This window comes from Salmo trutta, chromosome 21, assembly GCF_901001165.1.
Source record: "Salmo trutta chromosome 21, fSalTru1.1, whole genome shotgun sequence".
Taxonomy (NCBI): Eukaryota; Metazoa; Chordata; class Actinopteri; order Salmoniformes; family Salmonidae; genus Salmo; species Salmo trutta.
Window position 1 is genome coordinate 41,041,070 of NC_042977.1, and position 22,919 is coordinate 41,063,988.

The 22,919-nt window shown below is 42.9% G+C and overlaps 1 protein-coding gene across 1 annotated transcript; it reads right to left on the reverse strand.

Moving 5' to 3' along the window:
* Positions 1-15,540: 15,540 nt before the first annotated feature.
* LOC115156417 (C-C motif chemokine 20-like) lies at positions 15,541-17,155 on the reverse strand. Its single transcript, XM_029703853.1, has 4 exons — positions 16,881-17,155; positions 16,588-16,699; positions 16,238-16,315; positions 15,541-16,086 (listed from the first exon to the last, which is right to left on the reverse strand). Exons 1-4 carry the CDS (start codon positions 16,966-16,968, stop codon positions 16,050-16,052), a joined length of 315 nt encoding a protein of 104 aa, XP_029559713.1. The 5' UTR covers positions 16,969-17,155; the 3' UTR covers positions 15,541-16,049.
* Positions 17,156-22,919: the final 5,764 nt, after the last annotated feature.

The window sequence follows — 22,919 nt, forward strand, 5'->3', positions numbered from 1 at the left end:
TTTTACAGGTAACAATATGCAGTTAGGAGCACTCCCTTTAACCTCTCTGGGGCATGTGGGACGAACTCGTCCCACCTACGTAACAGCCACTGAAATCCAGTGGCGCGATTTTTGAATCGTTAGAAATGCTATAACTTCAATTTCTCAAACATATGACTATTTTACAGCTATTTAAAGACAAGAATCTCGTTAATCTAACCCCACTGTCCGATTTCAAAAAGGCTTTACAACAAAAGCAAAACATTAGATTATGTCAGCAGAGTACCCAGCCAGAAAAAATCTGACACCCATTTTTCAAGCTAGCATATCATGTCACATAAACCCAAACCACAGCTAAATGCAGCACTAACCTTTTATGATCTTCATCAGATGACACACCTAGGACATTGTGTTATACAATACATGCATGTCTGTTCAATCAAGTTCATATTTATATCAAAAACCAGCTTTTTACATTAGCATGTGACGTTCAGAAAAAGCATAACCACCGCAAACTTCCGGTGAATTTACTAACAGTTTGCTAAATTACTCACGATAAACGTTCACAAAAAGCATAACAATTATTTTAAGAATTATAGATACATTACCCCTCTATGCACTCGATATGTCCGATTTTAAAATAGCTTTTCGGATGAAGCACATTTTGCAATAATCTAAGTACATAGCCCGGCATTACAGGGCTAGCTATTTAGATACCCACCCAGTTCAGCCTCCACCAAAATCACATTTCCTATAAGAAAAATGTTCTTACCTTGCTTGTTCTTCATCAGAATACACTGCCAGGACTTCTACTTCAATAACAAATGTTGGTTTGGTCCCAAATAATCCATCGTTATATTCCAACAGCGACGTTTTGTTCGTGAGTTCTAGACACTATCAGAATGCTTCCTCACGGTCCCGCGCATGGCGCGTTGGCTTGTCAAAAATGTCTAAATATTCCATTACCGTACTTCGAAGCATGTCAACCGCTGTTTAAAACCAATTTTTATGCCATTTATGTCGTAGAGAAGTGATAATATTCCGACCGGGAGTATGCATTGAGCCTAAACAGCCGAATAAAATTTCTCCTCAGAAGCGACTCATGCACGCGCATCATTGAAAGGTCCTCCGAGCATCCACTTACAAAAGGCGATAATATATTTCAACCTGAGGCTCCCTCGTAAACCTTCAGGGTTTTCGCGGGCTCTGAGAGCCTATTGGAGCCCTGGGAATTGTCACGTTACAGCTAAGATCCTTACTTTTCAATAAAAAGAGGTAAGACGCACGACTCCTTGTCAGACAGGGTACTTCCTGCTTGAAGCCTTGTCAGGTTTTTGCCTGCCATAGGAGTTCTGTTATACTCACAGACACCATTCAAACAGTTTTAGAAAATTCAGAGTGTTTTCTATCCAAACCTGAACAATAATATGCATATTCTAGCTTCTGAGTTGGTGTAGGAGGCAGTTAAAAATGGGAACATATTTTTTCCAAAATTCTCAATACTGCCCCCTATACCAAACAGGTTAAGAGTGTGCTCCTAATCTCAGCTCGTTACCTGTATAAAAGACACCTGGGAGCCAGAAATCTTTCTGATTGAGAGGGGGTCAAATACTTATTTCCCTCATTAAAATGCAAATCAACTTATAACATTTTTGACATGCGTTTTTCTGGATAGTTTTGTTGTTATTCTGTCTCTCACTGTTCAAATAAACCTACCATTAAAATTATAGACTGATCGTTTCTTTATCAGTGGGCAAACGTACAAAATCAGCAGGGGATCAAATACTTTCCCCCCCCACTGTAGGAGAGGGACCGTCAGAGCCCTGTTCTGAGAATCAGGTTTGAGGAGTTTGCGAGGTGACTTTAGTCTACTCTGAGTTCAACTCCTTCAAACAAGAAGCTATTTAGAATCTGGTTCAAGGAGAACCCTTTTGGGCTCCATGTACGACCCTTTCCACAGAGGGTTCTACATGGAACCCAAAATGGATCGATGCGGAAATTAAAAAGGTTTAATACCCATCTAACTGCCTGTCAGATTGATTTAAGTGGGAAAACACATCATGATCTACATCACACCGGGTCAATGAACAGCCCCCCCCCCCCCCCAACCTCAAACCCCTGGCAGTCAGAGAGAAAGAGAGAGAGGGCAGGGGAAGGAGGAGAGAAAGGCAGAGAGAGGAGGGAGAGAGAGAGAGGGCATTTCCACCAGCATGTTTAGCTGCATGTCTGTTATGGTTGTGTTGAAGTTGAAGTCTTTGGTGTTGACATCACACCGGGTCAATGAACTGCCCCCGATCATCCCTTCCCAGCGAGCTCTCTTCATCTGGGTGAAGAAAATCATAATTTACTGGGTCCTGTTTGTCAACAGGGTGTTCATTCTGTTTGATACTGCTGTTGATCTTTCAGCAATAGTTGACTATATAAAAACTATCTCTGGAAATAATAGCACTTCACACCTCAATGAATGTCACTGCTACTGGCTCTTCAAATGGACTGTATTACACAAAGGAGGCACGTCTTTCTGTGAAAATGATCTGCATGTTTTATCATCTCTGCTTGATGGTGGGGTCAAGCTGGGCCACCGTGGACTACCTGCGTAGACATGTTAAAGGTTAGGCTAAATCTGGGATTTTGAGTGTTACATGAAATTCCATTTTTAGTTCTTGATTTATAAATCAGAGTTCAACCTACACCTTAATTCATCTGGGTCTGTGAAACTGGTCCATTAATTCTGAAGGATAGGCGTCACGCTAGCGGGACACCTGGCGACAACATCCGGTGAAATTGGAGGGCGCACAATTCAAATAAATAATGGTAATATTAAACATTCATGAACATACATATCTTATGTCATTTAAAAGCTTAAATTTTTAACTGCGTAGTCCGATTTACAATAGGCTTTACTGTGAAAGCATACCATGCAATTGTCTGGGGACGGCGCCCCACATCAACATATTTTTCAACCAGCACAGGCTTCCCAAAATCACAAATAGCGATTAAATGAATCTCTTACTTTTGAAAATCTTCCTCTGTTTGCAATCCCAAGGGTCCCAGCTACAACATGAATGGTTGTTTTGTGAGAGAAAACCCTTCTTTATATCCATTAAATAGGCTTTAATATGATACTTGTGCTTTGTCTTTTACAAACGAGTCATATTTTATATAAATTGATTCATCTATTTATTTATTTAAACATGTTGCACATGTTTTGGTTCATGTTTGTAAATTGTGAATTCCATTTCTATCTGAGATGCAGAGTACATGGTGTTTTCATAGCTCAGATGTTTAATATTCCTATATAATTGTCCAATGTACGAGGCCTAACAAATATATTCTGTTTTGCAAATATGAAAATAGCAATGTATTTTTTTTGCTGTAAATTCACCAATATATTTACACTAGCTGTACCCCACCGTATGGCTGGAAATCTTTTTGAAACATTTAGATTTGTTTATCACTGTTCATGTGTTGAACTATTGAATTCTCACAGGAAAAAAATGTGGTTGCAAATGCAGAATGAGAACTTCCAGAACTGAAATTTCACTGCTTTGATAGTAGAGACAACAGTGTGTGTTGTGACACAGTTTGGAATTTGGGAATGTAACACTGATTGACGACTCAGTGCTGATGTCATTGGCTCCTCTTGGTTTTGCTACCTTTATAGATGAATATGAACAGCTCTTGTAAATAGTCATATATCTGATTGTTTTGAATGAATATGCATTTGTCACAACATCAACTCTTGCCTAAAACCTGCAAAGGAACAAGAAGAAACAGTATGAAACTGCTGTTGTTAGCCAGGTAGAAGTTATTGTACATTGTATACAACCATCAATGCCAGGTCTATGTAGATTTCAATAAATCCAAAAAGAACAACTTGGAGCTTAAACACCATAGACATCCAAAGTGAATGTGCTGTATGTCACCTCTACAAGGCCTTTGGAATAGGAGTGTTTTTATAAGAAACACTGTGAGAGTATTTCACCCTCTGCTGACCTCTCATGGTGTAGTGTCCTCTACAGTTACTACATCCCCCCACTGGTGACCTCTCATGGTGTAGTGTCCTCTACAGTTACTACATCTACCCACTGGTGACCTCTCATGGTGTAGTCTTCCCTCTACAGTTACTACATCCCCCCACTGGTGACCACTCATGGTGTAGTCTCCTCTACAGTTACTACATCCCCCCACTGGTGACCTCTCATGGTGTAGTGTCCTCTACAGTTACTACATCCCCCCACTGGTGACCTCTCATGGTGTAGTCTCCTCTACAGTTACTACGTCCCCCCACTGGTGACCTCTCATGGTGTAGTCTCCTCTACAGTTACTACATCCCCCCACTGGTGACCTCTCATGGTGTAGTGTCCTCTACAGTTACTACATCCACCCACTGGTGACCTCTCATGGTGTAGTGTCCTCTACAGTTACTACATCCACCCACTGGTGACCTCTCATGGTGTAGTGTTCTCTACAGTTACTACATCCACCCACTGGTGACCTCTCATGGTGTAGTGTTCTCTACAGTTACTACATCCACCCACTGGTGACCTCTCATGGTGTAGTGTCCTCTACAGTTACTACATCTACCCACTGGTGACCTCTCATGGTGTAGTGTCCTGTACAGTTACTACATCCACCCACTGGTGACCTCTCATGGTGTAGTGTCCTCTACAGTTACTACATCTACCCACTGGTGACCTCTCATGGTGTAGTCTCCTCTACAGTTACTACATCCACCCACTGGTGACCTCTCATGGTGTAGTGTCCTCTACAGTTACTACATCCACCCACTGGTGACCTCTCATGGTGTAGTGTCCTCTACAGTTACTACATCCACCCACTGGTGACCTCTCATGGTGTAGTGTCCTCCACTGTTACTACAGGCTGGTTATTATACAACCTGGATTCAAACCAGGCTGTCTGTAGTGACGCCTCAAGCACTGAGATGCAGTGTCTTAGACCGCTGCGGCACTCAGGAGCCCCACTCATACCACACAAGATGAATACACAAAAGAAGTGAGAATTCTTAGTAAAATATACATTATTTATTATAGATATCAAATGTAACAGTAACTGTTAAATGTAACAGATGTGATCAATGATCTGATCATACACATTCAACGAGAGACTGGGCCGACGGAAGGGCGCAGGTGGCCGCAGGCACATCGACGAGATGCCGCACCCAACGGGGTAAGAAGAGACGACTATCAGAGGAGACCGTTCACACGGTCCCAGAACCCACGGGACTGAGTGTCTTTCATTTATCAAGCAAGATACTGAGCCCTGCCCATTTCTCTTTGCTTAATAAAGGGTTATCTTTTGTGCCTACAACTCAGTGCAATGATTTTGATGTTAAGGTAAACATGTTTAAGTTTTTTAGAAACATCCGTTTACGGGAATAGTTTTTCTCCCCTAATCCTGACATTTCTATTGAACCAGTAGGTTACTCACCTGCACAAACTCCGACTCCTTTTAGAAGCAAGAGTTATTTTACCAGTGGGGGGATGTAGTCACAACTTGCAGACTTGTTTACGCTGCTGTGCGTTTTTGTTGCCGATCTTACTTTGCTACCTAACGGTTTTTACTTTTTCATTACCGTATATCTTTACTTTTTACCCTCACTCAACTTTTTTCATTCAACTTTCTTACTCCGGAGGTTTTATCTGGACATGGTTCGTCAGGACTTCAAACAGCCGAAGCTAAGTAACATTAACATGATGCCTTCTAATTGCAGTCGTTGTACTTATAATATACAGGAGAACGATCGCCTTACGGCAAGGATAGCTGTGCTGCAAGCCCAGCTTCAGACGCAATCGTTAGGCAAGGGTCATTTCAGTGTAGGAAAGGATGAAACAGCACCTGTGCCACCAGCAAGTACAGATAGTAACGTTAGTATAAACCCCCTCGCACGGTCCCCGCAGCCTGACATCTTTCTCATGGCGTCTGGAGGGAAACGCTGTAGGAATGCTCAACCGGTGTCGCTTATTCAGCCGACAGAAACTTTCAACCGGTTCTCCCCATTAAGTGAGTCGGAGTCGGAGGCCGAGACTTCTCTGGTCTCTACTCCTCCCGCTGTGGGGTCTGAGACGCCGACGGCTCCCACCATTAGCTCTGACAAATTGAAAACCCTAGTCATTGGCGACTCCATTACCCGCAGTATTAGACTTAAAACGAATCATCCAGCGATCATACACTGTTTACCAGGGGGCAGGGCTACCGACGTTAAGGCTAATCTGAAGACGGTGCTGGCTAAAGCTAAAACTGGCGAGTGTAGAGAGTATAGAGATATTGTTATCCACGTCGGCACCAACGATGTTAGGATGAAACAGTCAGAGGTCACCAAGCGCAACATAGCTTCAGCGTGTAAATCAGCTAGAAAGATGTGTCGGCATCGAGTAATTGTCTCTGGCCCCCTCCCAGTTAGGGGGAGTGATGAGCTCTACAGCAGAGTCTCACAACTCAATCGCTGGATGAAAACTGTGTTCTGCCCCTCCCAAAAGATAGAATTTGTAGATAACTGGCCCTCTTTCTGGGACTCACCCACAAACAGGACCAAGCCTGGCCTGTTTTTAAAAAAAGAAATTATTTCACCTTTATTTAACCAGGTAGGCAAGTTGAGAACAAGTTCTCATTTACAATTGCGACCTGGCCAAGATAAAGCAAAGCAGTTCGACAACATACAAAAACACAGAGTTACACCTGGAGTAAAACAACATACAATCAATGATGCAGTAGAAAAAAATAAGACTATATACAATGTGAGCAAATGATGTGAGATAATGGAGGTAAAGGCAAAAAAATGCCATGGTGGCAAAGTAAATAAAGTATGGCAAGAAAAACACTGGAATGGTAGATTTGTAGTTTGAAGAAAGTTAAAAGTTAAAATATAAATAATATGGTGCAAAGGAGCAAAAATAAATAAAATAAATAAATACAGTAGGGGAAAAGGTAGTAGTTTGGGCTCAATTAAAGATGGGCTATGTACAGGTGCAGAGATCTGTGAGCTGCTCTGACAGCTGGTGCTTAAAGCTAGTGAGGGAGATAAGTGTTTCCAGTTTTAGAGATTTTTGTAGTTCGTTCCAGTCATTGGCAGCTGAGAACTGGAAGGAGAGACGACCAAAGGAGGAGTTGGCTTTAGGGGTGACCAGAGAGATATACCTGCTGGAGCGCGTGCTACAGGTGGGTGCTGCTATGGTGACCAGTGAGCGGAGATAAGGGGGGACTTTACCTAGCAGGGTCTTGTAGATGACCTGGAGCCAATGTGTTTGGCGACGATTATGAAGTGAAGGCCAGCCAACGAGAGCATACAGGTCGCAGTGGTGGGTTGTATATGGGGCTTTGGTGACAAAACGGATGGCACTGTGATAGACTGCATCCAGCTTGTTGAGTAGGGTATTGGAGGCTATTTTGTAAATGACATCGCCGAAGTCGAGGATTGGTAGGATGGTCAGTTTTACGAGGGTATGTTTGGCAGCATGAGTGAAGGATGCTTTGTTGCGAAATAGGAAGCCAATTCTAGATTTCACTTTGGATTGGAGATGATTGATGTGAGTCTGGAAGGAGAGTTTACAGTCTAACCAGACACCTAGGTATTTGTAGTTGTCCACAAATTCTAAGTTAGAACCGTCCAGAGAAGTTATGCTGGATGGGCGGGCAGGTGCAGGCAGCGATCGGTTGAAGAGCATGCATTTAGTTTTACTTGTGTTTAGGAGCAGTTGGAGACCACGGAAGGAGAGTTGAATGGCATTGAAGCTCGTCTGGAGGGTTGTTAACACAGTGTCCAAAGAAGGGCCAGAAGTATACAGAATGGTGTCGTCTGCGTAGAGGTGGATCAGAGATTCACCAGCAGCAAGAGCGACATCATTTATGTATACAGAGAAAAGAGTTGGCCCAAGAATTGAACCCTGTGGTACCCCCATAGAGACTGCCAGAGGTCCAGACAGTAGGCCCTCCGATTTGACACACTGAACTCTGTCAGAGAAGTAGTTGGTGAACCAGGCGACGCAATCGTTTGAGAAACCAAGGCTACTAAGTCTGCCGATGAGGATGTGGTGATTAACAGAGTCAAAAGCTTTGGCCAGGTCAATGAATACGGCAGCACAGTAATGTTTCTTATCGATGGCGGTTACGATGTCGTTTAGGACCTTGAGCGTGGCTGAGGTGCACCCATGACCAGCTCTGAAACCAGATTGCATAGCGGAGAGGGTGCGGTGGGATTCAAAATAGTCGGTAATCTGTTTGTTGACTTGGCTTTCGAAGACCTTAGAAAGGCAGGGTAGGATGGATATAGGTCTGTAGCAATTTGGGTCAAGAGTGTCACCTCCTTTGAAGAGGGGGATGACAGCAGCTGCTTTCCAATCTATGGGAATCTCAGACGACACGAAAGAGAGGTTGAACAGGCTAGTAATAGGGGTTGCAATAATTTCGGCAGATAATTTTAGAAAGAAAGGGTCCAGATTGTCAAGCCCAGCTGATTTGTAGGGGTCCAGATTTTGCAGCTCTTTCAGAACATCAGCTGAATGGATTTGGGAGAAGGAGAAATGGGGGAGGCTTGGGCGAGTAGCTGTGGGGGGTGCAGTGCTGTTGAATGCAGTAGGGGTAGTTAGGTGGAAAGCATGGCCAGCCGTAGAAAAATGCTTATTGAAATTCTCAATTATAGTGGGCTTATCGGTGGTGACAGAGTTTCCTATCCTCAGTGCAGTGGGCAGTTGGGAGGAGGTGTTCTTATTCTCCATGGACTTTACAATGTCCCAGAACTTATTAGAGTTGGAGTTGCACGAAGCAAATTTCTGTTTGAAAAAGCTAGCCTTGGCGTTTCTAACTGCCGGTGTGTATTGGTTTCTAACTTCCCTAAAAAGTTGCATATCGCGGGGGCAGTTCGATGCTAATGCAGAACGCCACAGGATATTTTTGTGTTGGTTAAGGGCAGTCAGGTCTGGGGAGAACCAAGGGCTATATCTGTTCCTGGTTCTAAATTTCTTGAAAGGGGCATGCTTATTTAAGATGGAGAGGAAGGCATTTTTAAAAAATAACCAGGCATCCTCTACTGACGGGATGAGGTCAATATCCTTCCAGGATACCAGGGCCAGGTCGATTAGAAAGGCTTGCTCGTTGAAATGTTTCAGGGAGCGTTTGACAGTGATGAGTGGAGGTCGTTTGACCGCTGACCCATTACGGGTGCAGGCAATGAGGCAGTGATCGCTGAGATCTTGGTTGAAAACAGCAGAGGTGTAATTAGAGGGCACATTGGTTAGGATGATATCTATGAGGGTGCCAGTGTTTGCGGCTTTGGGGTTGTACCTGGTGGGTTCATTAATAATTTGTGTGAGATTGAGGGCATCAAGCTTGGATTGTAGAATGGCTGGGGTGTTAAGCATGTCCCAGTTTAGGTCGCCTAGTAGCACGAGCTCTGAAGATAGATGGGGGGCAATCAGTTCACATATGGTATCCAGAGCACAGCTGGGGGCAGAGGGTGGTCTATAGCAGGCGGCAACGGTGAGAGACTTGTTTTTAGAGAGATGGATTTTTAAAAGTAGAAGTTCAAATTGTTTGGGTACAGACCTGGATAGTAGGACAGAACTCTGCAGGCTATCTCTGCAGTAGATTGCAACACCGCCCCCTTTGGTCGTTCTATCTTGTCTGAAAACGTTGTAGTTAGGGATGAAGATTTCACAGTTTTTGGTGGACTTCCTAAGCCAAGATTCAGACACAGCTAGGACATCCGGGTTGGCAGAGTGTGCTAAATCAGTGAATAAAACAAACTTAGGGAGGAGGCTTCTAATGTTAACATGCATGAAACCAAGGCTATTACGGTTACAGAAGTCATCAAAAGAGAGCGCCTGGGGAGTAGGTGTGGAGCCAGGCACTGCAGGGCCTGGATTCACCTCTACATCCCCAGCGGAGCAGAGAAGAATAAGTATGAGGGTACGGCTAAAAGCAATAAGAATTGGTCGTCTGTGACGTCCAGAATAGAGAGAAAAAGGAGCAGGTATCTGGGGGCGATAAAATAGCTTCAAGGTATAATGTACAGACAAAGGTATGGTGGGATGTGAGTACAGAGGAGGTAAACCTAGGCATTTAGTGATTATGAGAGAGATATTGTCTCTAGAAACATCATTGAAACCAGAAGATGTCATAGCATGTGTGGGTGGAGGAACTGAGAGGTTGGATAAGGTATAATGAGCAGGGCTAGAGGCTCTACAGTGAAATAAGCCAATAAACAATAACCAGAACAGCAATGGACAAGGCATATTGACATTAAGGAGAGGAGTGACGGACTCCATCCTAGCTGGAGGGGTGCTCTCATCTTATCTACGAACATAGACAGGGCTCTAACTCCTCTAGCTCCAGAATGAAATAGGGTGCAGGCCAGGCAGCAGGCTGTTAGCCAGCCTGCCAGCTTAGTGGAGTCTGCCATTAGCACAGTCAGCGTAGTTAGCTCAGCTTTCCCCATTGAGACCTTGTCTGTGCCTCGATCTAGGTTGGGCAAAATTAAAAATGGCGGTGTTCGCTTTAGTAATCTCACGAGTATAAAGACCTCCTCCATTCCTGCCATTATTGAAAGAGATTGTGATACTTCACATCTCAAAATTGGGTTACTTAATGTTAGATCCCTCACTTCCAAGGCAGTTATAGTCAATGAACTAATCACTGATCATAATCTTGATGTGATTGGCCTGACTGAAACATGGCTTAAGCCTGATGAATTTACTGTGTTAAATGAGGCCTCACCTCCTGGTTACACTAGTGACCATACCCCCCGTGCATCCGGCAAAGGCGGAGGTGTTGCTAACATCTACGATAGCAAATTTCAATTTACAAAAAAAAAAACAATGACGTTTTCGTCTTTTGAGCTTCTAGTCATGAAATCTATGCAGCCTACTCACTCACTTTTTATAGCTACTGTTTACAGGCCTCCTTGGCCATATGCAGTGTTCCTCACTGAGTTCCCTGAATTCCTATCGGATCTTGTAGTCATAGCAGATAATATTCTAATTTTTGGTGACTTTAACATTCACATGGAAAAGTCCACAGACCCACTCCAAAAGGCTTTCGGAGCCATCATCGACTCAGTGGGTTTTGTCCAACATGTCTCTGGACCTACTCACTGCCACAGTCATACTCTGGACCTAGTTTTGTCCCATGGAATAAATGTTGTGGATCTTAATGTTTTTCCTCAAAATCCTGGATTATCGGACCACCATTTTATTGCGTTTACAATTGCAACAAATAATCTGCTCAGACCCCAACCAAGGAGCATTAAAAGTCGTGCTATAAATTCTCAGACAACCCAAAGATTCCTTGATGCCCTTCCAGACTCCCTCTGCCTACCCAAGGACGTCAGAGGACAAAAATCAGTTAACCACCTAACCGAGGAACTCAATTTAACCTTGCGCAAGACCCTAGATGCAGTTGCACCCCTAAAAATTAAAAACATCTGTCATAAGAAACTAGCTCCCTGGTATACAGAAAATACACGAGCTCTGAAGCAAGCTTCCAGAAAATTGGAACGAAAATGGCGCCACACCAAACTGGAAGTCTTCCGACTAGCTTGGAAAGACAGTACCGTGCAGTATCGAAGAGCCCTCACTGCTGCTCGATCATCCTATTTTTCCAACTTAATTGAGGAAAATAAGAACAATCCGAAATGTATTTTTGATACTGTCGCAAAGCTAACTAAAAAGCAGCATTCGCAAATGGAGGATGGCTTTCACTTCAGCAGTAATACATTTATGAACTTCTTTGAGGAAAAGATCATGATCATTAGAAAGCAAATTACGGACTCCTCTTTAAATCTGGGTATTCCTCCAAAGCTCCATTGTCCTGAGTCTGCACAACTCTGGCAGGACCTTGGCTCAAGGGAGATACTAAAGTGTTTTAGTACTATATCTCTTGACACAATGATGAAAATAATCATGGCCTCCAAACCCTCAAGCTGCATACTGGACCCTATTCCAACTAAACTACTGAAAGAGCTGCTTCCTGTGCTTGGCCCTCCTATGTTGAACATAATAAACGGCTCTCTATCCACCGGATGTGTACCAAGCTCACTAAAAGTGGCAGTAATAAAGCCTCTCTTGAAAAAGCCGAATCTTGACCCAGAAATTATAAAAAACTGTCGGCCTATATTGAATCTTCCATTCCTCTCAAAAATTTTAGAAAAAGCTGTTGCACAGCAACTCACTGCCTTCCTGAAGAGAAACAATGTATACGAAACGCTTCAGTCTGGTTTTAGACCCCATCATAGCACTGAGACTGCACTTGTGAAGGTGGTAAATGACCTTTTAATGACGTCAGACCGAGGCTCTGCATCTGTCCTCGTGCTCCTAGATCTTAGTGCCGCTTTTGATACCATCGATCACCACATTCTTTTGGAGAGATTGGAAACCCAAATTGGTCTACATGGACAACTTCTGGCCTGGTTTAGATCTTATCTGTCGGAAAGATATCAGTTTGTCTCTGTGAATGGTTTGTCCTCTGACAAATCAATTGTAAATTTCGGTGTTCCTCAAGGTTCCGTTTTAGGACCACTATTGTTTTCACTATATATTTTACCTCTTGGGGATGTCATTCGAAAACATAATGTTAAATTTCACTGCTATGCGGATGACACACAGCTGTACATTTCAATGAAACATGGTGAAGCTCCAAAATTGCCCTCACTAGAAGCCTGTGTTTCAGACATAAGGAAGTGGATGGCTGCAAACTTTCTACTTTTAAACTCGGACAAAACAGAGATGCTTGTTCTAGGTCCCAAGAAACAAAGAGATCTTCTGTTCAATCTGACAATTAATCTGGATGGTTGTACAGTCGTCTCAAATAAAACTGTGAAGGACCTCGGTGTTACTCTGGACCCTGATCTCTCTTTTGAAGAACATATCAAGACTGTTTCAAGGACAGCTTTTTTCCATCTACGTAACATTGCAAAAATCAGAAACTTTCTGTCCAAAAATGACGCAGAAAAATTAATCCATGCTTTTGTTACTTCTAGGCTGGACTACTGCAATGCTCTACTTTCCGGCTACCCGGATAAAGCACTAAACAAACTTCAGTTAGTGCTAAATACGGCTGCTAGAATCCTGACTAGAACCAAAAAAATTTGATCATATTACTCCAGTGCTAGCCTCCCTACACTGGCTTCCTGTTAAGGCAAGGGCTGATTTCAAGGTTTTACTGCTAACCTACAAAGCATTACATGGGCTTGCTCCTACCTATCTTTCCGATTTGGTCCTGCAGTACATACCTACACGTACGCTACGGTCACAAGACGCAGGCCTCCTAATTGTCCCTAGAATTTCTAAGCAAACGGCTGGAGGTAGGGCTTTCTCCTATATAGCTCAATTTTTATGGAATAGTCTGCCTACCCATGTGAGAGACGCAGACTCAGTCTCAACCTTTAAGTCTTTACTGAAGACTTATCTCTTCAGTAGGTCCTATGATTAAGTGTAGTCTGGCCCAGGAGTGTGAAGGTGAACGGAAAGGCTGGAGCAACGAACCGCCCTTGCTGTCTCTGCCTTGCCGGTTCCCCTCTTTCCACTGGGATTCTCTGCCTCTAACCCTATTACAGGGGCTGAGTCACTGACTTACTGGTGTTCTTCCATGCCGTCCATGGGAGGGGTGCGTCACTTGAGTGGGTTGAGTCACTGACGTGGTCTTCCTGTCTGGGTTGGCGCCCCCCCCTTGGGTTGTGCCATGGGGGAGATTTTTGTGGGCTATACTCGGCCTTGTCTTCGGACGGTAAGTTGGTGGTTGTAGACATCCCTCTAGTGGTTTGGGGGCTGTGCTTTGGCAAAGTGGGTGGGGTTATATCCTGCCTATTTGGCCCTGTCCGGGGGTATCATCGGATGGGGCCACAGTGTCTTCTGATCCCTCCTGTCTCAGCCTCCAGTATTTATGCTGCAGTAGTTTATGTGCCGGGGGGCTAGGGTCAGTCTGTTTCATCTGGAGTATTCTCTTGTCTTATCCGGTGTCCTGTGTGAATTTAAATATTCTCTCTCTAATTCTCTCTTCCTCTCTTTCTTTCTTTCTCTCGGAGGACCTGAGCCCTAGGACCATGCCTCGGGACTACCTGGCATGATGACTCCTTGCTGTCCCCAGTCCACCTGGCCATGCTGCTGCTCCAGTTTCAACTGTTCTGCCTGCGGCTACGGAACCCTGACCTGTTCACCGGACGTGCTTGCTGCACCCTCGACAACTACAATGATTATTATTATTTGACCATGCTGGTCATTTATGAACATTTTAACATCTTGACCATGTTTGTTATAATATCCACCCGGCACAGCCAGAAGAGGACTGGCCACCCCTCATAGCCTGGTTCCTCTCTAGGTTTCTTCCTAGGTTTTTTGGCCTTTCTGGCGAGTTTTTCCTAGGGAGTTTTTCCTAGCCACCGTGCCTCTTTCACATGCATTGCTTGCTGTTTGGGGTTTTAGGCTGGGTTTCTGTACAGCACTTTGAGATTTCAGCTGATATACGAAGGGCTATATAAATACATTTGATTTGATTTGATATTTTATACCTCCAGCCAATCGCAATCACTCTATGGAGACATATTGCAGACTTGTTGAAAAAGATGTTGCTCATCTCCTTAAGAATAAACAGGAGTTCAAATATTTTCATAATTTATCTAAGGTTGAAAAACAAGCTTTCTAAAATACGATGATAGTCTCGGTAATGTGTTTTCGGACCTTCCCCTGGTCGTATTCTCGCGGGGCAGAAATCTCAGAGACCAACTGGTAAACTCTGATTTACCACCCCAAGATATCACTGCACAACGTGTATTTGCGCCCCTACTGGATGGAAACTACAAGTGTAATGGCTGTGCTCAATGCAATGGCGCTTATAAATGTACATCCTTCAAACACCCCCAAACAGGGAAATCTATCCCAATTAAAGGTGTTATTACGTGCTCCACTAAGGCAGTTATTTATCTTATAACTTGTCCTTGTGGTAAAAATTATGTGGGTAAAACAGCGTAAATTAAAAGTGCGTATCTCAGAGCATCGTAGCACCATTAGCTGCAAAAACTTGACTTACCCAGTTGCGGCCCACTTTTTGGAAGCAAACCATTCGATTTTGTCTCTGCGTTATATTGGCATCGAACATGTCACCCTCCCTAGGAGAGGGGGTGACCTTGATAATTTATTGTTAAAACGAGAGGCTGCCTGGATCTTTAATTTAAAGACCCTTGCTCCCTTCGGTCTCAACATAGACTTTGATCTGAAGCCATTCTTGTGATTATTGTGATTTTGCCATTGTAATTGTTTGTTAGATACATTTTAGACTACAAATGCTATGATCGTATGCTATCCATTTGTTTGTCTTTTTGTATGTTCTTTGTATGGCATTTTTTAAATATTTGAGTTAACCAATGATATTAGGCCACACTTGGCCATGATTACAAACACCTGTGTGTCTCTTGACACTATATAAACGAGTCATCTCACAGTGTTTGTGATCATACCCTGATGAAGACAGCTTTGCTGTCGAAACGTTGGTTATTAGGTTATTACATTTTTGCATCTGAGCTCTTAGAGTGTGTGGCTTTCCCTTATTTTCTACTGATCATACACAAGACCTTTATCAATAAAAGGGTTAAAAGGTGCGATTTCTGATGCTCATAGAACAAGATCATACCATTAAACTCTGCCAACACAGAGATTATTTCATATACAAATAGGTTATATAACATAATAAACTGGGTGGTTCCAGCCCTGAATGCTGATTGGCTGACAGCTGTGGTATGTCAGACCGTATACTATCGGTATGACAATAAATCATATTTTTACTGCTCTAATTATGTTAGTAACCAGTTTATAATAGCAATAAGGCTCCTCGGTGGTTTGTCATATGTGGCCAATATACCACGGCTAAGGGCTGTGTCCAGGTGCTCCAGGTTGCTTATATTCTTCATTTATTATACTTTTCACTACAGAAAAATGTCTGCTAAAATTCAGGTAGTTGGATAAACTTAGAGATAGCAGGGTTCCAGCATGTTCGCATTCTCCTCCGTTAATGAAGGTAGCAACATGAACTCTTCGTCCCGTGTACCCTTGTGATGAGAACTATTCCTATGACCTTTTCTTGTTCAATCCTTCCGCTCTCTCCCTGTAGAGAAGAAATAAAGTTATGTCATCCATTTCTTACAACCATCGTTTTACCTAATATCCTTATGATAAACCCTACACACACTGTCAGTATAATTCAATTCCATGGAACCAAATCATTTTTTCCTGAATAAATATGAATGAATTCTTACCTCAGCATGCGAACAGCTTTTATAACCCAGCCCTTGGTGGGATCCACACAAGGGAATCTCCCTCTGACAGTGTGGAAACTGGAAGAGAACATGTTGAAGAGACAACATCAGTCAATCATCAGTGCTTTATAGGCTTACATCTCTATAATATCACATTGCAAATAAATCAACACAAATAATATCAAGCTATCAAATTGTATTACTTCTGTTATACAATTATTTTATACTTAATGATATACTTAAATTGATGAAATAATACATGTACTATAATTCCTCTTTTAATTTTACTTGCAATTTGTCTCAGACCTATTAAGCACAGTTCTACTGTTAGACCTTCCAAAGTCACTCACATGATAGCATCAATGTTGCACTCGTCAGTCACTGTCTGTATGGAAAAGCCACGGATGAGACCAATGTCTATCCTACCCTGGGAGTAACGTGTACAACAGCCTGTAGGAAAACCTATTGAGCAAAAAGACAAGAAATGTTATCATGTATAGGAATTACATTTTTTTCTTCTAAAAAACAAGGAGAGAGGGAGACAGAGGCAGACAGACAGACAGACAGACAGACAGACAGACAGACAGACAGACAGACAGACAGACAGACAGACTAAGACAAGACTTTCACATCCAATATTGACCTCGTTTAGCAGCGGAAACCTCAGTAGTGAACAGGCCCACAGCCAGGAGCACGAGCAGCACAATAACAGGGGCTCTGATCTGGGCCATCTCTTCTTCTGTGGTGCTGTGGTTAGTGATGTGATGAGCTGCTGTCTTGTCTTCAGAAAGAGAGCTTCAGTGGCTGTGTGAGGTCCTACTCATCACCAGAGCTATATATACACTCCTGGTGCAGGTAGAGAGTGAAATGGGCTTTCCTACCCACGCCTTAACACCAAAGTTCCACGGCAGAAGTTCCCCATCACTTTCCCCAACGAGCAAAAATAAACGAACAAGATTCTTCAACAGAACAAGAGGGAGACTGTTTGAACACAACTATGACTTGTTTATTTATATACAGCATTTATTCTGAGCTGATTGAAATGCACAACAATATATGTTTACCTAAACGCTTGCACCTTTGTTGAAGTCTCCTGGGTTAAGGAATACATTTTGGGATTATGTTAAGTGAGTTTGTGTTTTATATTATATCTCAGTATTTCTTTATCCTGGTGCTGGGGACCCAAAGGGTTTAGTTTTGCCCCTAGTGCTACACACCTGATTCCACTAATTACCTCATCATCAACACCCTGCTCAGACGTTGCATGCATCAACCAATGGTTGTGTGGCACGTCATCGACCGTGCTGTCGAGCACCAGATTGCTATTAGAACATGTGGTTAGCTCATACGTAAAATACCTATCCAGGCATTGTAAGATCTACAATGCATCAGCAACGCCCAGGCAGAGGAACACTCCCAATGATTAGTGGAATCAGGTGTCTAGTGCTACGGCAATAACAGAAATGTTCACACCTTTTGGTCCCCATTAAGAAACACTGTTCTATCCTATGATTCTATGTGATCTAGTTATAAATATAAGGAGTGTAGGGTGAATTACATGCCAACCACTGTCAGTCTAAGTGACAAGAAAAAAATCCCCATCAAAATATGTCAGTTTAAGCGAGAGATATCAGGTTTTTGCATGGGCTGCATCTTAGTCCACCTCATGCACGTATGTCAGCCTTCCGCATACGCAGTGAACGATGTCAGACCATGAGAATTCCGCAAAATCCGTCTTCTCACAAAAACGTCTGTAGAGTCCGAATGGTTCTCCGGTTCTCAGTTTTGCTCTACGTCCCCAACAAGTAACACTAATGTGCCAACTTCTGTCTGTAGCGTCCGAACCGTTTGGGCTACAAACTAACACTCCACTAATACCACACGGACTCTCACGAACACGGTGGTGTTCTCTGTTTTGCTCTACGACCCCCACAAGTGTCACGGGACTCGTCTGAAGGTACTAATACAAATGAATAGACGTATGGAGGTAGGTTTGTGCCAACAAAAACATGGGGATAAATATGTATCCCAAAAAACCTAAATATTTCCTGAGTTTTCTTATATCTCCTAGATATAGGACAGACACTTTTTGAGGTTTTAACACCTTTGCTGTGGTTATGTGTGTATGTGTAACCATGTACCCACATCAATGAAACCACCACAGATCATATCATAGAACATACTGTATGTACAGTTATCAGATGTATCAGTTGGTCTAGGAGGAAACACAGTGCATTGTGCGCCACACAGAGGAGGCTGGTGGACGGAGCTATAGGAGGACGGGCTCATTCTCATGGCCGAAATGGAATTCATGAAATGGTACCAAACACATCAAACACATGGAAACAACGTGTTGGACTCTTTTCCATTGATTCCATTCCAGCCATTACAATGAGCCTGTCCTCCTAAAGCCCCTCTCACCAGCCTCCTCTAGCGCCACAGTGATAAAGTCTATTGAGTCAAACCATGGAACTGCCCCTGTTTATGTCCTATGAAGCTGTGAAAGGGCATATTTGGGGTGGTGATGTTGATAAAAAAAAATATGTGATGTGTTAGAAAGCAAACAAACCAGAAAAACTGGAATTTAATTTCACCACAGGGTGTTGCACTGAGGATGAGCAAGAACTTTTCTTACAAGACGTATGACAACTATGATGACATAATGACCCCAGGGCTCTAAGTTGTAATTACTAATTCTACAGCTCTGACTGATGGTCAACATTCTATACTAGAGGAACACTCCCCTAACCTGTTGAGCAGGGGATTTTCAAATGGCGACTTTGAAGGTGAACTTTCAGGTGTGACTTTGTTTGGTAAGTAAATACACACAGCAGGGAAATACAAGAGGAATTCAATCACCTATCTGATCAATCTAATAGTCACGTGTGTGTGTGTGTGTGTGTGTGTGTGTGTGTGTGTGTGTGTGTGTGTGTGTGTGTGTGTGTGTGTGTGTGTGTGTGTGTGTGTGTGTGTGTGTGTGTGTGTGTGAGACTTAGACCTCGTGCACTGATGTGCGTGGACGTGGGCTGTTAGGTGTAGGTTGTCTTGATAATATGGTTATTTTCTAGGTCAGAGGAACACAGAATGTGTTGATGCCCTCAACTCAAAGGGGGGAAAGTGTTTCTGTGACAACTAAATAGGTCATCTGTCACGTCCTGACCAGTGAAAAGGGTCATTTGCCATAGTAGAATGGTCAGGGCGTGGCAGGGGGTTTGTTTTGTGTGTTTTGGGGTTTTTTGTTTCTAGGGGAATTTGTTCTAGTTTTCTATTTTTATGTTTCGTTTTCCATGTTCGGCCGAGTATGTTTTCCAATCAGAGGCAGGTGTCTTTCGTTGTCTCTGATTGGAGGCCATACTTAGGCAGCCTGTTTTCTTTAGGGTTTTGTGGGTGGTTATTTTCCGTTTAGTTGTTGTACCTGACGGAACTGTTGGTCGTTTTGTTATTTTTGTAAAGTTTTCTTCATTAAAGAATTAAGAAAGAGCACTAGCCACGCTGCGCCTTGGTCAATTCAATACGACGCTTGTGACATCATCATAAAGGGGTTTTAATAGTTCCTCTTCAGTTGTTGCATCACTGTTCCACAACCTTTTCCCCTTGAGTTTGTCACGATGCATTAATTGGGACATAATCATGTTTATATAAATATTGAGACATTTAACACATTGATGCTGTTTTTTTGCAATTTATAACCTTACACAACTACCATGCGAAAACTGGGACAAAGTGGGAGGATCCTCTCCATTCACAGAACAATTGAAGACCACTTCAATGAGCTGAAGTGATGAGTAAAAGCTTAACTCTCACACCCACTGATACTTGTTTAATATAACATAGAACTCAAAGGATTCTTGCAATTCAGAAGTTCATGTTTCATATCATTAGCTCTAATTACAGTAAGCTGAGATACATGGAAAAGTACAGTGCCTTCAGAAAGTATTCCACATGTTTTGTAACAGCCTGAAATTAAAATGGATCAAATTGAGATTGTGTGTCACTGGACTACACAATATACCCCAACAAATGTTCAACAAATTAGTAAAAAATGTGTCAATAAGTATTCAACCCCTTTGTTATGGCCAGCCAAAATAAGTTCATGAGTAAATATTGGCTTAACTCATTATTGCACACAGTGAGTCCGTGCAACTGATCAAGTTTAATGTAAGACGCCGACAGTGTCGAAGTAAAAAACGTTTTACTCGAACAAGGACAGGTCAAGGGCAGGCAGAGGTCAGAATCCAGATAGGAGGGGCAAAGGTACAGTACGGCAGGCAGGCTCAGGTCAGGGCAAGCAGGTCAAAACTGGGAAACTAGAATACAGGGATTATAGCAAAGACAGGAGCAAGGGAAAAAACGCTGGTTGGTTTGAACGAACAAAAAGAACTGGCAACAGACAACACAGGTATAAATACACAGGGGATAATGGAGAAGATGAGTGACACCTGGAGGAGGGAGGAGACAATCAAAGATAGGTGCCACAGATCAGGTTGTGACAATCGTGTTTAACCTGATTTTTGAATGACTACCTCATGTCTGTACCCCACACATACAATTATGTTTAATGTCCCTCAGTTGAATAGTGAATTTCAAACACAGATTCAACTACAAAGACCAGGGAGGTTTTCTAATGCCTCTCAAAGAAGAGCACCTATTGCTAGATGGGTCAAAATAAAATAAAAAAAGCAGACATTGAAAATCCCTTTGAGCATGGTGAAGTTATTAATTACAATTTGGATGGTGTATCAATACACCCAGTCACTACAAAGATACAAGCGTCCTTCCTAACTCAGTTTCCGGAGAGGACGGAAACCTCTCAGGGATTTCACCATGAGGCCAATAGTGACCTTAAAAAAGTTACAGAGTTGAATAATGGAGAAACTGAGGATGGATCTACATTGTAGTTACTCCACAATACTAACCTGTGAGGACAGACGATGGGAGATGAGAAGCAAGTACGGGGGGGATGAGGAATTAATAAATAACGAACATGAAACAAAACAAGGACTGTGTCTGGACAAGGGGAACAAAATGACATCAATGCTGACACGGGGAAGAAACTGAGGAAGTGACAGATATAGGGGAGACAATCAAGGCTACCGGGAGTAGCCTTCAAGGTTCTCCTAATCTCGGGGGAAAGGAACAGGCAGCGCTGGATAGTGATTAACAGTGGTGGGAAGTCCGGGGAGGGATACTGTTCACCTACTGTTTGTGTGGAGGTGTGTGCGTAAGCGGAGAGAGAGGATAAAATGAACTTCTTTGTTAATGTTGGGCAGAACGATCTCTGAATAAACCGTACGAACCTTTGCAGAAAGCTGAGTCCTTGCCTAATTATTAACCCATTGTCTTACAAACCTTGGGAATTAGTGAAGGCTTATTGATTGTTAATTATTACCATTGGTATAGAATAATTCCTTTGACAAGGTGAGTCCCAATAAGTGCTGATGCGCGTAACGATGGTGACAGGTGTGCGTAGTGATGGGCCGCCTGGCGCCCTCGAGCACCAGAGTGGGGGAGCGGGAGCAGGCGTGACATAACCTGAATGACAGAATGAAAAGAAGGAAGCCTGTACAGAATAAAAATATTCCAAAATATGCATCCAGTTTGCACCAAGGTACTAAAGTAAAACTGCAAAGATGCTTCAAAGAAATTAACTTTATGTCTTGAATACGAAGCGTTATAAGAGAACTTAGTTCAGTCTGCTTTCCAACAGACACTGGGAGACAAATTCATCTTTCAGCAGGACAATAACTTAACCAAGCGTCCCACCAACTCAACAGCCAGTTGAATCCCGTGGCGCGTTATTCAAATACCTTAGAAAGGCTATAACAGTAGAGAGGCTATATACAGTAGAGAGACTATAACAGTAGCGAAGCTATAGACAGTAGAGAGGCTATAACAGTAGCGAGGCTATAACTGTAGTGAGGCTATAACAGTAGAGAGACTATAACAGTAGAGAGACTATAACAGTAGCAAGGCTATAACCGTAGAGTGACTATAACAGTAGAGAGGCTATAACAGTAGAGAGACTATAACAGTAGCAAGGCTATATACAGACACTGGTTAGTCGGGCTAATTGAGGTAGTACGTACATGTAGGTGTGGTTAAAGTGACTATGCATATCTGATAAACAGAGAGAAGCAGTAGCGTAAAAGAGGGGTTAGCGGGTGGTGGGAGGCGGGACACAATGCAGATAGTCCGGGTAGCCATTTGATTAGTTGTTCAGGAGTCTTATGGCTTGGGGGTAAAAGCCTCTTGGACCTAGACTTGATATGTGATATGATTTGACTTGATTAGATCCGCTAGATGCAGGCCAGAGTGTGCAAGGGGGTATTGAATGTGTCACTGTCTGTCACCTTGGCTCATCCATTGTGACACCTCCCTTGGTTGTCGTTTGGCATATTCATGTTCATTGTGGTCACCAAATGTTTCTCTTGACCAGTGTTGTAAACTTTCATTCATAAGATAGGTTTTAACAACCTCATGGTGGGTATAGGGAAACTTGAGTATCAAGAAGTAGCATAAACCTATCCATGTTACATTGAACTGGGTGAATGGAATATGAATGACTGTCATCCAACACGCTGTAATAGAAGTAAGGCCATCCTCATCAAAAAATAATTGTCCTCCCTCATCATAAACGCACTGACGACCACTGCTTGGTGTAGGCTAGAGTGTGTTGGGCTTG